Source organism: Miniopterus schreibersii, assembly GCF_964146895.1.
Source record: "Miniopterus schreibersii genome assembly, chromosome: 4".
NCBI lineage: Eukaryota > Metazoa > Chordata > Mammalia > Chiroptera > Miniopteridae > Miniopterus > Miniopterus schreibersii.
The window spans coordinates 45,726,593-45,741,975 of NC_138105.1; the positions used below are offsets into that span (position 1 = coordinate 45,726,593).

At 42.7% G+C, this 15,383-nt stretch overlaps 1 protein-coding gene across 2 annotated transcripts in view; it reads right to left on the reverse strand.

Moving 5' to 3' along the window:
• Positions 1–15,383, reverse strand: part of GATB (glutamyl-tRNA amidotransferase subunit B) — a 70,721-nt gene that overhangs the window by 21,023 nt on the left and 34,315 nt on the right. For both annotated transcript variants that reach the window (XM_081134049.1, XM_081134050.1), the window contains exons 6-9: positions 12,116–12,229; positions 10,812–10,896; positions 10,098–10,142; positions 7,842–8,031 (exon numbers count right to left, since the gene is read on the reverse strand). In XM_081134049.1, the coding sequence (XP_080990175.1) occupies positions 7,842–8,031; positions 10,098–10,142; positions 10,812–10,896; positions 12,116–12,229 (434 nt within the window). The remainder of the gene's footprint in view (positions 1–7,841; positions 8,032–10,097; positions 10,143–10,811; positions 10,897–12,115; positions 12,230–15,383) is intronic.

Consider the following 15,383-nt stretch of genomic DNA (forward strand, 5'->3'; position numbering starts at 1 on the left):
TCATTGATCGGCTGCAGCCCGCAACCCGGGCATGTGCCCTGACTGGGAATCGAACCCCGATCGCCTGGATCCCAGGTCGACGCTCAACCACTGAGCCACGCCTGGTTGGGCGATATTAATAATAATAATAATAATAATAAAAATAAATTTTAACAGCAATAATAGGTGTTGGGGCACCGTTCTAAGCGCTTTCCCTACATTAATTCATTTAACTCCAACAACTACCCTAGGAAGCAGGTAGCAGAACTCTCTTTTACAAATGGGGACACTAAGACACTAACTTGCAAGAGGCCACACAGCATGAAAGCTGGGATTTCAACCTCTGTGGTCTACACTCTTAACCTCCATGTTCCGCTGCCTCTGATGAAGGGAATGGCACGTCCCTACCTTCCTGGGACTGAGACCGAGCACCACGGCCAGGCACGATGTGAAGCAACTTGCTCATCAAAAGAATCAACTTTCCCACCACTTCCATCATTTTATTTGATACCTGCCAGCTGTTTAAAGGTTCTTAACATGTTAAAAATGTTGCAAAGACCCGTGGCAGTTAGCTTAGAAATTAGGAGAAAATGGGAAGTTCACTTTCTGCCTTTGCCAATGTACCCCAGACCACGTGGCACTCTCTGCTGTAACATGACACACACCTGTTCTCAGATCACAGAGGAAGACAGTGGCACCCCCCTGCCCCCCGGTGGCCAGAGCTCCCCCAGCTCTCTTCTGCATCCCCTCCACACCTTCTCCTGAGAGAAGTTACAGTGAGTATGTCCAGCCAAAACAATGCCCAATTCTGAAATACCTTCCGACATTACAAAATAAATTCCATTATTGCCCATATAGTTTTGATATTATGTGGACTGTATTTTTTGCATTCTAACTCCTCTAATGTGTATGGACTTATACCTAACTGGGCAGGTCATGCCTGTGGTGGGAGAGGCTGACTGTATGAAGACTCTGCATCTGCGGACTGAGCAACAGTGGCTTCAACTGGGCAAGGCTCTCACATGTCAGGATGTGTCATTTTGTAGAGGTACAAACATGAACTGCATCCATCTGCCGTGTGTAAGGGTGTTGGGGTGAGCAGCCACTGAGCATTTCTGAAGACACTGTTAGAACACCCAGCATATGCATATCCATGGGGCTCTGTGGCTCCCCCATTTTGCTGTGAATTTGGCCATTCTTGCAACATGAGAAGAACAGAATGCAGACCAACCAACTCTGTGAAAAATGGCCCTGGAAATAATACCACACATTAGTGTTGGGATGGAAATGGAAATTAGGTAAGGGGTCTAAGAGAGTGGTGGTTCCAGGGCAAAAGCAGAAGTCACGGCTAGATAACGACTGTTACGTACAGTGGGCTGGTGACTTGGATGTACGCTGTGAATGAATCCACCCTTTGCTTTTTATGGCAACAAGAACCACCTGTGGATACCTTTCAGCAAGTGAACAGAAAAAAAAACAGACTCATCCAGGAGTCTTCAGTGGGGAAAAACAAATGGTAGTCAATCGGTGGTATGAGCCCGGCTTACGAAATGCCTCTCTCCACTTGTGTATATCAGCAGGGAGCCAGAATCCTGAACTGTCATTGCCAATTTCAAGAATACAGGGCTCTGCAGAAGTTCTGAAATTCACCCAGAAACACCCAGGGTATGTATGCCCTCTAGTCTGTCTCGAGGAGTACACAACTAGGGAGTTCTACAGTCCTATTTTGGTCTCAACAATTTCCACCCCTGGGTCATGTTCCCAGCAGGGCTTGGGAGCCCCTAAAATCTGAGCAAAACTCTGATCCCAACAATTTCACTTGTGCTCTGTTCCCAGCAAAGCTGGGAAGTATACACATCTGAGTTCAACTCAGAGTCCTGGTTCCATTCAGAGAGTGTTCTCACCTATAGCTGGGTTACCCAATGTGAAAATGAGTTTACATTCTCTGAAATGCATTAATTCTAAGAGAGATGTTGAAGGAAGCCAACTTGGAAATAAGACGCCCTTGGATAATCAAAATCTATGTAATTCAGGAAATAAAAATTGACAGCAGACAGGCGTAGTTAGATGACTATATCTGCAAGAATGAGACACAAAAAGCATGTGGTCAAGAAATCAATTCTGATTGTAATCACAATTCAATGTCCTTAAAGTCACTGTTGCCCGCCTGGCCCAACAATGGAAGGAGCCTGAGTTACTTAACAGCAGCTTTCTGTTAACTGCCCCCAAAGGAAATCATTCCACAAACAGGAAATCAGACTTCAGGATGGATTAGGGAGAGAGCACCGGGGTGCCCAAGGTGGGGCACTTGGGACCTTCACTCCTCCCTGCACTTTGCCCCAATGGGCAGGTCCCTGAGGGGTCAAATGGCTCTGAGCCGGAGGATCCTTATCTTTGAAAGCCCTACCTGAAATGAACTGTTGGTTTTGCCGGAGTAAAGTTAGAAGATGCATCTTTTTATTTGCCTTTACCAGAACGAAATATTGGTTATTTTTCCAGCACGTAGACTAACCATGAAAGCATCCAAAGCTGGCGAGCAATGGATGCAATGTTATAAAATGAAGAATAAAATCAATTTCGAAAATTGCATGGAGCTGAAATATGGTGGGTGACAATGTTGAGCAAATGGATTTTCCTTCATCAGTATTTAGAGAGTGAGTACTTTGCTCCTCAGTAAGCTTGGGCAGTCTAAAACGGTTGCAGATGCTTTTTTTCAAACTATTAGCTTTACAGTAGTACTGCCTATGGGATATACAGACATTTACCAAGGGAAATTATTTCACAGGTAATCTATCCAGAACGAAAACCAGGCCATTTCAAGCTTACTAGAGACTCAAAGTAAAACTCTTGGACAACAATCCATTTAACAACCAACCATAGTCATGATATCTTTTCTACTTCTTTGTCCCTTGGAGACATTTTAACCTTTTCTATGATGCCAGAAACAAAGGATTATGACTTTAAACGGGGAATAACCAGCTGGGGAAAATGAAGTTGTTCAAAGACTACTGCACATCTGGAGGCCGCATATGAAGACAGGCAGACACCGTGGCAGAACAGGCCACCGATCTGGATGGGCCCTGTCACATTTCCCTACAGCCCCACTGGGGCCATGCTGGGTTTGTCTTAGCATTCTGCCCTGCCTGGCTCTCAATGTGTTAGCAGTGCTCTTGGCTCTGACAGCATTTTCTTGGGAGTCTGCTTGGCTGTATTGACTTTTTTAAAGATGTGTAAGGATTCTGCTGTGCTTATCACCTTTGGGATAAGCAAATCATTCCCTTCTTCCTGGGTACAGTTACGTCTGCAGAGCCCTTCCAGCTCCTAAGTGTGAGACCTAGAATCAAGAGTGTCTGTCTCTTAGCCGGTGTTTTAACTCACTGTCCTGTAGGGCTACCTGAGAGTTAAAAGCAACATGGAAAAGATAAAAGCTCTAACATGTGACAACAGCAAGGGCATGTGGAGAGTACAGCAGGCTCTCAGAAACACTAAGCTGGAGGATGCTATACCATTCTTCCCCTGAGCACTCCCATACAGAGGAGACTGAAATCTTTGTCTATTAACTTCACACACAGCCAGTCACTCTGTGAGCACATATCAGTTCCTTAATGTGCTGAGCTGCATGACACAAGGCTCCAGGCAAAACCATCCCACAAGATCCACAAGCCCCACGCACTTGGCCCTATGTGGACCCTTCTCAATGATTCAGTCAGGAGCCAAGTATCTAAGGCAAAAGGTTTAAGAAACGAATAAAGCTGCAGAGGAGAGCTTGCGTTTCTTTTATAACTGAGGTTTTTCTACTTGGAAAATGGATAACTTCTTTTGGCCATTTTCTTTCCTTTGGAGTTGACTGATTTTCACTAAGCTTGGTAGACAGCACTTTCTGTTTATTTATAAGCCAGTCAGGCATCTTGAAAACCAAAAGGAGTGGTCAAAGTTTTAAATGAACTGATGCTCTATGACTGTGCTTCATGAATCATTAGTGGGACTGATACAGCATTAATGTTAACAAGAGTAAAAATTCTATTTTCTCTATTAAGAGATCCAAAACAGCAAACAACTTGAAACATTATCTCTATTTAGCCTGTGGCACATACATGCAGGCAGGTGGTAGAGCTCAGAGATCAACAGCCAGGGTCCAGAAGTCAGCTGGTCTCACCCTGGCTCCCCACAGGCATAGGAAAATTACTTAATGCCTTATACTCCACTACAGAGGTTGTTTCCTCACTTGTAAAATGGGTAGAACTCTACACACCTAAGAGGGTTGCAGGATAAATTAAAAAGTGAGCTGCTGAAACTGCAGAGTGGGCTCTAAGTGAACAGCCTTTTATATGTGCTGCTTAAGCAAATGACTACAATTTGTTTGCATTCGCTGGGTCAGGTAAGGTAGAATTTAGAAAGAGATGCTCCAAAGATATCACCCTGGGACTGTTTGCCAAGAAAAATGTACATGCATCTAATTTCAATCATTCTAATAATTACTGAGATATACTCATTTAGAGAGGGCTTGCTGTGCTATTAGAATCCTCCCGTCTTCAAACACTTGAATCTCAGCTCCCACATTTCTGTTCCTTAGTCCTTACACACGAGGTCAGAAATCAAGGCAATTTGACATAAGATAGGGAAGTAAAGGTAGCTAACTAGGGTGAAGTTTCTGGTGGAGCAAGATACTCTTCTGGTGGCTGGAGGAAAAAAATAGTAAGACAGGTTTCTATTGGGAGGGGAATATTAGGAGGCTTTAAAAGGGAAAATCAGAATGTATATTTGACTTAATGTCCTAATAAAACCAGATCAGAAAACAAGTGAGAGACCAAGTGACTTGCACCTGGTCCCGGTAGGTGGCGTGGAAGTGGCAATCCAGGTCTGCTTACCAGAGTTCAGTGACACAGGTATCACACCACAATTTTCTGGTTGTCAAAAGGGTGGTTTATGTATCTGACCTTTGGACACTTTTATGAGGAACACTACTTCTCCTGGGGCTTTCACAAGTATTGTCCTGGTATCCCATGCATTTGCTCATCCGTCCTCCACTCACAGAGCAAATACTCACTGAGCGCCTACTGTGTGCTGGACTTTGGGTGGATGTGGAAATATAATATGAGAGTTCCACAAATATCAGTAAGTTAATAAATAATTCAGTGCTTATCACATAATAAAATGACAAGATAAATTAAAGACTAGAGTTAAATTTTGAAGTTATTATTTGTGGGTAAGGCATGTGTGTGGTGTAGGTATGTGCTTAATGCTTAATTTAATAAGCAATGCGAAGGCACGGAGCATGGAGCTGAGGCTCTGCAAAGTACACCTCCACCATCGCTATTTACTTAATGAACACTCCTGGGTACTCTTTACATTGAAAGATGGTTCATTAGATTTGTGCATCTGCCCTTCTTAGCAATCTGTTGTGTTCCTGATGATGGCAGGAAAAAACATGAACATACCATTTTCAGATATGTTATGAGTAACTCAGCTTCCAATGATTACAAAGTCATAAAGAGCTCAGGATGGCTAATTTCAGGAAAACAATCTGTCTGAATCATTCTCTTTCCATTCCTATTGGAACACTACTTCTCCAACTTGGAGATTTCAAGTACTAACCCTTAAAAAAACCATCTAACCACCTCATATATTATTTTCAAACTATGGAAATAAGTATATTTTTAAGATATCAAAAAATGAGTCCCTTCAAAAATGGCTCAAAAATCACCTCCTTCTCGAGGTTTCCCCCTTTCATCCTAATCAAGGCAACCACCACCTCCTCTGGGCTCCCCTCCCACATTCTAAGTTATATACTGCAATCTGCCCCAGGGGCTGGTCAGCTGTAGTGTGTGTACAAATAAGCTCTTGGAATGCAATAAAAAAGTCACTGTTTATTTTTTAAACTTTGTCCCTGTGTCAGTACTTGCTACATACAATAAAAATTTTGAACTGAGTAGACCGAAGGTTAAGTTTCCCTAAAAGGGGCCTTACATATGAAAACAAACTCACTCATTTGCCCCCCTTAGACAACATTTACTCAAGGCCTTCTGGGTTTTGGCACCATTAAGGGCACAAGGGGAGACTGGGACACAAACACGGTGTGAAAATGTCCCTGCCCTCGGAGAATGTACAGCATGCTCCTCAGAGGCTGAGGGTGACAATCCTATAGAGATGCTCTGTGGAGGGAGCATATATTTCTAGACAGTGACTCGGAGAAATAGCCATATTCTTGAGAAGAGATGCAGAAAGGTCCTTTCACTTCTCTCATGAAGAAAGCTAATACACAAAAACAATTTTCAACATTCTATTTAGTGGATTCTTCTGAAAAACCACAGTCTTGGGCAAAAAGACATGGCCAAGTAACCTGGGTTCATCATTCACTACCTCCAGTGGTGGCCTCTGTCCAGCTGGTAGACTGTCGAATGGAGAGAGGCCCCCGAAGCCTGCAGGCTGAGAAGCCTTGGTCCTTGGCCTCCAACCACCTATTGAATGCAGCATCGTGACAGAAAGTGCAGCACCGGAAGGTAGCATTTAGTTATTATTCTGTAATTTATTTCGAGTGGGCTGAAAACTCAAGCGATTGAGATGGTGGGGAAGATGTGTAAGACTTAATCTGAGTTTTGTTAAATTGACCCAGGAAAAATGCAGGTTAAAGGTGTTCTGTGTGAGATGCTGACTAAAGATTCTTCATACAAAGATTTGGCTTTAAGCACTGCTGCTGTGCTCATCTGCCCTGAGGAAGAGAGTGAGGGGATGAAACCATCCCTGCCTTCAAGGTACTGAACAGCATACACCAATGAATAATTAAAATACAGTGATGTCAGTGCCACAGAGGTAGGAGTAAGATACACCAGCAGCCCATAGGGGACAGTGCTCAACTCTGCCTAAAGCAGGAAAAAAGACAGACCATGCCTAATCATTATTGGTAGTAAAAAAGGAGTTTTCACATGAGACTCTCTGGATACTTGTCAAATTAACTGATTTACAGATGATAAAGAGAAAAATCATTCATTCAACAAACATTTGATTGCATAGCTTGTACCAGAAATGGCTGGGTTGCTGTTATTGAATTGTATAAATTTACATAGAAATGAGTGTATCCTAACATCCCCAGATATTTATTATTGGTCAATTAAAATGCAAAAGCCAGAGTTTCCATGGATTCTGCTGCCTCAAAAGATAAGTGTGGCATATACCTGGTCCCTAAAAGATGCAGCAGCAAAATGTTCCACTTCCTTCCTAACAGACAAGTAGAAGACAACTGTGACAGACGCTATACTCACTGGTGCGAATCGCATTCATGTTGCCATGACGAAGAAACCTGCAAAGCCCCAAGCAGCCCTGAAAAGGACGGGAAAATCCCTACGCAGATCTCAATGGTGTCAGATTCTATAATGCCTCCTTCAGAAGCATCCTCAAGCCTCAAAGGACCGCTACTGTCAGAGTTTTCAGCATTTTGTGCAGAATAAAAGTTTTCTTCCACAACTGGTAAAACAACTGGCTGGTTTTTGAGATCCTAACTTCCTGCCAGACCCTGTCATGGTTCAATACTGCTAGAAACCCTATACATGGATTTCCTTTTGTCCTGCAGACACAGGGGAAGAAAACAATCTTCCACAACAGTTGGATGCTCTTCAAGAAGCCGCCATGGCTGCTTTGAGCAGCTGCTCATTTCTGCACAGAAGAAATGAGACACGAGATTCTGCTTCCAGTTTTATGAGGAGCAGTTACCATTAAGGGCAGTGAGTGAAGGTTATCATACCCTGTTCTGCCCAGCAGCATCTATTGTACAACCGAGGCAACCTGCCTGCTCCACTCAAAGCCCACCATGCAGCGTTACCCCAACTGCTGAGCTGGGCTGATTTAAGCCTCGGGTCAATACCTACCAGTAAGGTGAGGCTGTGCTCCCGCAGCATCCCATACTGTTGGACAAGCTTCTCCCGGGTCACGCTGGGGAGCTCGGGGAGCTGCTCCCGGATCTGGTCAATGTTGACCACCTGCTGCGGGTCTGCGCCAGCAGGCAGAGACTCTGAGTCATAGAGCAGCAGGGGAGGCAGGTTGGGCTCGGGAATAAACCTAGACAGAAAGGGGACAGGCCTGATGCTGAAGTTTTTAGTTTAATAAGAAAAAACTCGACTATCAGTATGAAAGTTTCTGTGTAGGCAGACCATGTCACTTGCACATATTTTCTAATATCTTATAAAATCAATGTTGGCCCCTTGTTTCCTAGGAACTAGTCTTTGCACAAGTGTAAACTGCAGCTAGAAACACCAACCCTGCTGCTCTCCATGCTCATGAACTAGTGATGAGTGAGAGGCACAACACGGTTCATGCCACGTTGTGATGTGTACTTGGGGATGAAGTATATATTCATGAAGACATACGACCTAATGAGAATGTACTCAGAGAGAAAGATGACTTCCCTTCATTTTTAAATTTCTACTATTTTTAACAGTATTTGTGTAATACATGAAAAGCCAAAGAATAAGAAAACATTTCTTGAGAAGCAGAAGCAATGAATGGATTTTGGCTAAATAAAATATAGAAGCTAGAGGGGAGGGAGGGGTGAATAAGTACAGACAGATTTTTTAGGGCAGTGAGACTATATGTATGACATGTCATCATACATTTCTCCAAACCCATAGAATGTCCAACATAAAGAGTAAACCCTATGAAAACTATGAATTTTAGTTAATAAGGTATCAATTTCAGTTCATCAATTGTAACAAATGTACCACATTATACACTAATGCAGGCTGTTATCAGGGCAATTGTGAGGGGAAGAGAAAGTATCTGGTATCTGGTGTATATCAAGGAACAAATAGGAACTCTGTAATTACCACTCAACCCTGCTATAAACCTAAAACTGCTCTAAAAAAATAGTAAATTTTTTTTTAAATGTGGAAGCTGCATCACTGCATATAATCTTATGAAACATAGGTGTCCTTCACTGTTTTATTCCGGCATCAATTGTTTTCTCTCTGCTTGTACTTGTCAAAGGGTTTATGTAAATGCAGGAAAATGCAAAACAAATGGTGGCTTCAAGATAATAGATTAGAAGTGTAAGCAACCCATCACCTTGATGCCAAATCGATGCTATGAATCAGTCTGATACCTGAAGGTAAGAGGTACTCCCGTCTATTAACCTGGGGGACTGAGCTGAATGAAACCACTGGAGTAAAAGTCTACTCCACACTCAGAAAGTGGAAGAAACAAAACAGGGGCAACACTGGAGGGCACAAGTTCTTGGGAAGAACAGACTGAACCCAGAAGATCACAGCAATTAAAGACATCTCAACTCTGACATACACCATGGGAACCTCCTAAGGTGAAGTTCCCTCTAAGGGTTTATGAGCTTCTCTTTCCCACATTACGATGCTTCATGAAGGAGAGGTGGGCCTAACCTTAACAACTCGGGTGCATAAAACCTTAATCTTTGCAATCTGTCAAACTCAGTGGGGGAAAAAATGAAAGGTTCAATTTATCTTAAGCCTCTCATTATTTGCTATTTTTGAATCTCCAAGTCCAACTTGTTTATCAATTAAAAAGTATCACCTGGCCCGGCCGGGCGTGGCTCAGCGGTTGAGCGTCGACCTAGGATCCAGGAGATCGGGGTTCGATCAGGGCACATGCCCAGGTTGTGGGCTTGATCAATGACTCTCTCATCATTGATGTTTCTATCTCTCTCTCTCCCTCTCCTTTCCTCTCTCTGAAATCAATAAAGATATATTAAAAAAAAAAAAGTATCACCTGAAGTTTGAAGGGATATGCCAAGAACAAATATATCTTTTTTCATTTCTTCTCAAGAAACTTCGGTGCCTTACTGAATCTGTTACTGAATGTAAGAATAGAAACAGGCTAGGCCCCATCCTCAACGGCCACCCTCTTAGTTCAATTATGGCAGCTCTCACACAGAGGTGGGCAAACAAGCGTCTTCTAACAGTTGAATCCTGTCTAATAAGGCACTCCAAGGCTACCAAATTAAGAATATATTCTTTCTCTCAGCATACACTAAAATAGGAAGTCTGGATTTTCCATCATGCAACAATAATAACAAAAAGTGGTTCCTAAAAACTATTAGTGGATTTGAAATATGCCCTAACCCCAAATACATAATGCCATTTGACAAGAGGGGTAATTACCTGTAGTCTTGCTTTCCTTCTTTGTCCCTCATTGGCACGGTGCACCTATGATGGTTAAACAAGAAAACATTAAACAAATCTTTCACGCGGCACTGGTTCACACACACGCAGAGAGGGGATTCCCTACCAATAAGGGGTGCAGGCAAATTCGAGCTCTCGGCCTTCCTTGGGAGACACTTTATGACTATATTAAAAAATAATATTAAAGAAGAAAAATGCTTAGAATGCTAATTTAAAAAAAGAAGAAATTGCTTCAATGCTTCTAGCTTTTAACCAGCTCTAAGTCTAGGCTTCTGAGCTTTGTTTAATCTTCTGCTAAAAGTATAAAATCCTCAAAATTTCTGAGTTAGAAAATTAAAGTCAATGTTATCTAAACAAAAAAAGGCACCTCTACAACCAGCTCTAACCTTTCTTCTACCTATAGAATTTGAGGAAATAAAAATTCTTGCTGCAAAGCAGGGAACCTGGAAGCAAGAGAAGGGCAAGGACCTAAGACTAAGCACCATGTAATGAGTCTGGTTCAGTTTAAACCTTTACCAGCCCTGTGGGGTATATTATAACCCTGTAGGATACAGTATTTTCCTAACTTTACTAATGAGGAAAGAGAAGTGCAGGGAAGCTAGTGCCTTTTTCAGAGTCACACAGCTGATCTGTGGTGAGCCCAGACTGGAGACCACCCAGCTGCACTCAAGACGCTTGTCAATGCAGACTCACCCCAGCTTGTAATCAAAGGAGCGAGTTTCATTCAGAATTTCACCTCCATTCTCAAGTTCTTTGATTTGCCTCTGAATTTCATAGTCTAAGAAGAACACAGTAATTTAGTATCATATTTTTTATTCCTTTTATTTAGCCAAGTAATATTTAAAATATCTTAAATATTTTAAAATATTTAAAAACCTTTTAAAATCTTTAACTCAAAAAATAGTCAAAGAATCATTTATAATAATTCTTCCCATGTACAGTACTCCTTCCTTATCCACGGTTTCGTTCTCTGTGGTTTCAGACACCTGCATTCATCCAGTCTGAGAAGATTAAATTTCCCCAGCCACAGACAATGTGTGCTCCTGACATCACTGCTCGATGACCCAGGATCATCTAAAGCAGAAGATCCACCTTCTGATGTATTGTCAGAATGTCAAGATAGCCTAATACTATGTGAGAATGCCTACGTCACTCACCTCATTTCCTCTCAGCACCTAGGTATTGTATCATCTTACAACATCACAAGTCAAGGGTGAGTAGAGTACTTTAAGATATTTTGAGGGAGAGACAGACATAACTTTTATCACAGTATATTATTATAATTGTTCTATTTTATTATTAGTTATTGTTAATATCTTACTGTGCCTAATTTATAAATTACACTTGATGATAGGTATGCATAGAAAAAAGCATAGTATCTATAGGGTTTGGTACTATCTGCAGTTGCAGGCACCCATGGGGGGTCTTGGAATATATCCCCTGTGGATAAGGGGGGACTACTATACATTATAGTTTCTTCTTGTTGCCATCATAGAATGGTGCTTACAAGGGTCTTTTAGGAAATTCTACTCTCTCCCTTTTTGAGAAAACCTGGGTTCAGAGAGATTAAGTGACCCCGTGCAGAATAAACAACTTGGCAAAAGAAGGGCTGGGGCCACTATCTAATCCAAGTGACCCCAGATCTAGAATTGTCGCCTAGCAAAAATTCTTCTCCTGGAATCCCCCAATGCCACATGAGAAGGCCCAGGCTAGGCAAGCAAATGAAGAAAGACCATATGGATAGAGAAGCCTAGCAGACATCTAGCACCAAGGCCCCAACGTGTGAGTGAGGTCATCTCAGACCCTTTGTTTTAGCTGGGCTGCCAGCTTCCACAGCCACATTAAGGACCTGAGGCAGGAACAGCAGAAAAACCACCCAGTGCACAGAAGTGTGCACAGTGAAATGGTTATTGTACAAGCCACTAGGATTTGGCTTGTTACACAGCAACAGAAAACTGACACTAAGACGTACATTAGGAATAACAGCTGATACTCACCTATTGCTTTGGCCAAGAACCTGGCACTGTTGAGATTCTTCACTTCAGTCCGAACACCCAAAGGCTCCCCAGGGCGATGCACAGATATATTGGCATCCACTCTCAACTGGCCCTCTGAAAAGAGAGAAAAATGACAATTCTTTAGAAATTCTGAGGCAGCATGATCTTTTAAAGACAAGAGAGTGTCCAGGCAAGCAATATCTAACTTTCCTTGCTGTTTAGTTACAGCAACCTAACTTTAGAGAAGGTAAATTGGTCCTGAAGTACACAGCTGGTACTTTTATCTACGTAAGAGAATTCTGGTCCCAAAGCATCTTGAGTGTGTGTGTACGTGTGTGTATATGTGCACTTGTACACACATAGAGAAAGGAGAAATTCTAGATACACCAGCTGGGGACATCTCATTTCTTTTGTGCCAAATAAGAAAAACAACATGTTAAAATGGAGATTGACTCAGTAGTTTTATTCTCCAGTTTTTTCCAAAGTGTCAGAGCTGGGAGTTAGGAAGGCCTCGGAAATGACTATCTGATAGCCCTTCATGCTCTCCAGTGGAATGTGGATTTCCAACAGTGATTCTGGAAGATTAAGAAGAATCCCTGAGAATTTACAGCTCAAGGGCAAGAGTCAGACCTGGGCATTTTCCCTCCTCTGGTACTCTAACAATCCCCTCCTTCCACAGACAAGACTCAGAATCCATCCTGACGGCTGTAAGGATCTGCTGCAGTAGAAAGAGCTCCTCTGAAGGGGAGAGTGTGGTACGACTCAGAGGGAGCTGTCCCCAAGTTGGGAGGACCCTAGAGGCCCCTTCAGATTAAAAGCAATAACCCCCAAGGAAACAGGAGGCTTGTGGAGAGGACTAAGAGGCTCTTGAGGAGGAGAGGGGAGAAAAATCCCAAGACAAACAGGGAGGTAAAGTTAAGATACACTCAGGTCTTGCACCCTAGATAGTAAAGCTCAAATTCTCTGTTTTGCAATTTCACTTACAATATTTTAAATAGGACAGAATAAGAAGACAAAATGCTAGATTTTTATTTTTCCTAGGCAGGTTTTTAAATTGAAAAGTAATCTGCCAAACCTAAGTGTTCTGATAGGCTGAATAAAGAAATCCATTTCCTCAGATTTCACAGCAAATGCATATTAAAATAATAAAGTGGTATAAATAAATTCCATGCCAAGAAAGGAGACCCTTGGCACTGGTCTGTCATTCCCCCAGTGCTGAGCTGTGGGGCTCGATCTCCAAGCTGGAGACCAGTGGCTTGGCTGCTGCTTTTTCTGCTCTCCACTCATTTCCCCAGGAAAGGGAAGAGCTCACTCACTCTGCAAATGCAACTCCACGCAGGCTGACAGTCAGGGAAACAGTGCCTTTCAGCTCGGAAGTTACTCCATGTCGCTACACTTTTCAAAATCCTATAGCCCCCTTTGAACAATTTGTGCTTACTCAAATCTCAAAAAGTTCCAACTACTCCTGACATCATGAGACTCAGTCCAGGAACCCTGAAGTCATCTTCTGCTTCTGTTTTCTTTGTCCTTTATATCCAGCTGGCAACTAGATCCTATCAGTTCTTCCCTCCAATTATCCCTCATACCTGTCACTACCTCTCCACTTCCACTATTGCCACCCTCACCCGAAAATTCTTGCAACTGCAAGCGCAGATTACAGAATTGCATCCTGACTTTTAACACAGCAACCCCTCCTCGCCCAGCCACCCAAGGTGCAGCTCTGACTTTCATCCTGCGAAGGTTGTTTCAGCATTCCCGCTGCTTGCTCAAGTGCACGGCCAGCTCCTAGTGGACCATCTCGTCTCCTCTGCCTGGTATTCAAGAGCCCTCATCTGGTCTCGGTTGACACAACCCACATTTTCCCACTATGTACTCCATGAGAATGCTCTCCTCCAATCAGGGGAGCTATCTCTATATTGGCTCCATACTGGCTCTGCTGGCTCCCCAGCACTCTCTTCATCAGTGTTACTGTCCCTTCTTCAACCTCTGCTCATCCTTTAAGGTCCCACTCAATGTTACCATCTTCTCCTCCTAAAAACCCTTATCAATAAGCTGGCCTCCACTATTGGCTCCTCTGAATTATTAGAATATACACAGCCAATACCATATAATCTAGCACATGTCTATAGCCTATTCTGAGTTAATCTTATCTTTAAGACCAGAATAGCAGACCTTTGAAAAATGGGCCCAGATTTTAAATCCCTACCCCTCTTGCCTTCCCAAGGACATCATTCCTTCAGTCATCTCCTTCCCACATCCGTTATTAATCTCCCTTTCTCAGCACTATTTCTGATACATAAATATATAATAGTATATTTAAAAAATATATTATATTTAAAAAACAACAAACCAAAAACCAAAACTCTACTCCCCAGAGTCCAATTCTCTCCCCATCGTTCAGCTACTGGTTTCTCTGCTTTCCTATTCAGCAAATCCTCACAAACAAGTTTTGTTTGTTGCACATATTGTCTCCATGATCTCACCTCCCATTTACTTCTAAACCCACTTCAGCTTGGCTTCTATTCGCACCTCTCGAAAAATGCCTTGTCAAAGTCACCAACAGCCTCTCGCTGCCAAATCCAGTGGACAAAGGACACATTCTCTCTTCACCTCACGGATACCTCAGCCGCGTGTGACATACCGACTAATCCTTCTTTTCTGAAATACCTTCCTCTCTCAGCTCCTGTGACCTTATGCTCTCTTGGTTTCCCTCCCACCTCCCTGAGAGACTCCATTTCCACTGCATTTGCTGATGTCTCCTTTCCTATCAAGCTCAGGACTGTCTTCTTACACTCTTGCTGTGGGGGCATATGGTTTAAATACCACATATTGCTGATGACTCCTAAATTCATCTCTTCAGCCCAGGCCTCTACGGTGAGCTCCACACTGATCTCCAATGTCTGCTTAACACCTCCTCTTGGGAGGTCTCATAACTATTTCAATTTCTGAAACTAAATCCTGATTTGCCGCTCATCCCACAAAGCCATTCTCATCCTCACCTTTGCAATTTCAATAAATAGCACCAACACCTGGCTCCTCAGCCTTCCTTAAAGGCATCTTTGCTTTCTTCCTGCCCCTTGCCTTGTATGCCAGCCTGTTAACAAATCCTGTTATTTCTAAAAACCATCTTGAATCTACCCATCTTGATCTTTCCACCTTCACTGACATGACACCAGCCCTGGCCACAAAAGCATCGGCTTCCATGTGAACTATATAAAAGCTTCTTACCTGGTCTCCTTGCTTCCTCTTACCTTTCTGAAATCTACTT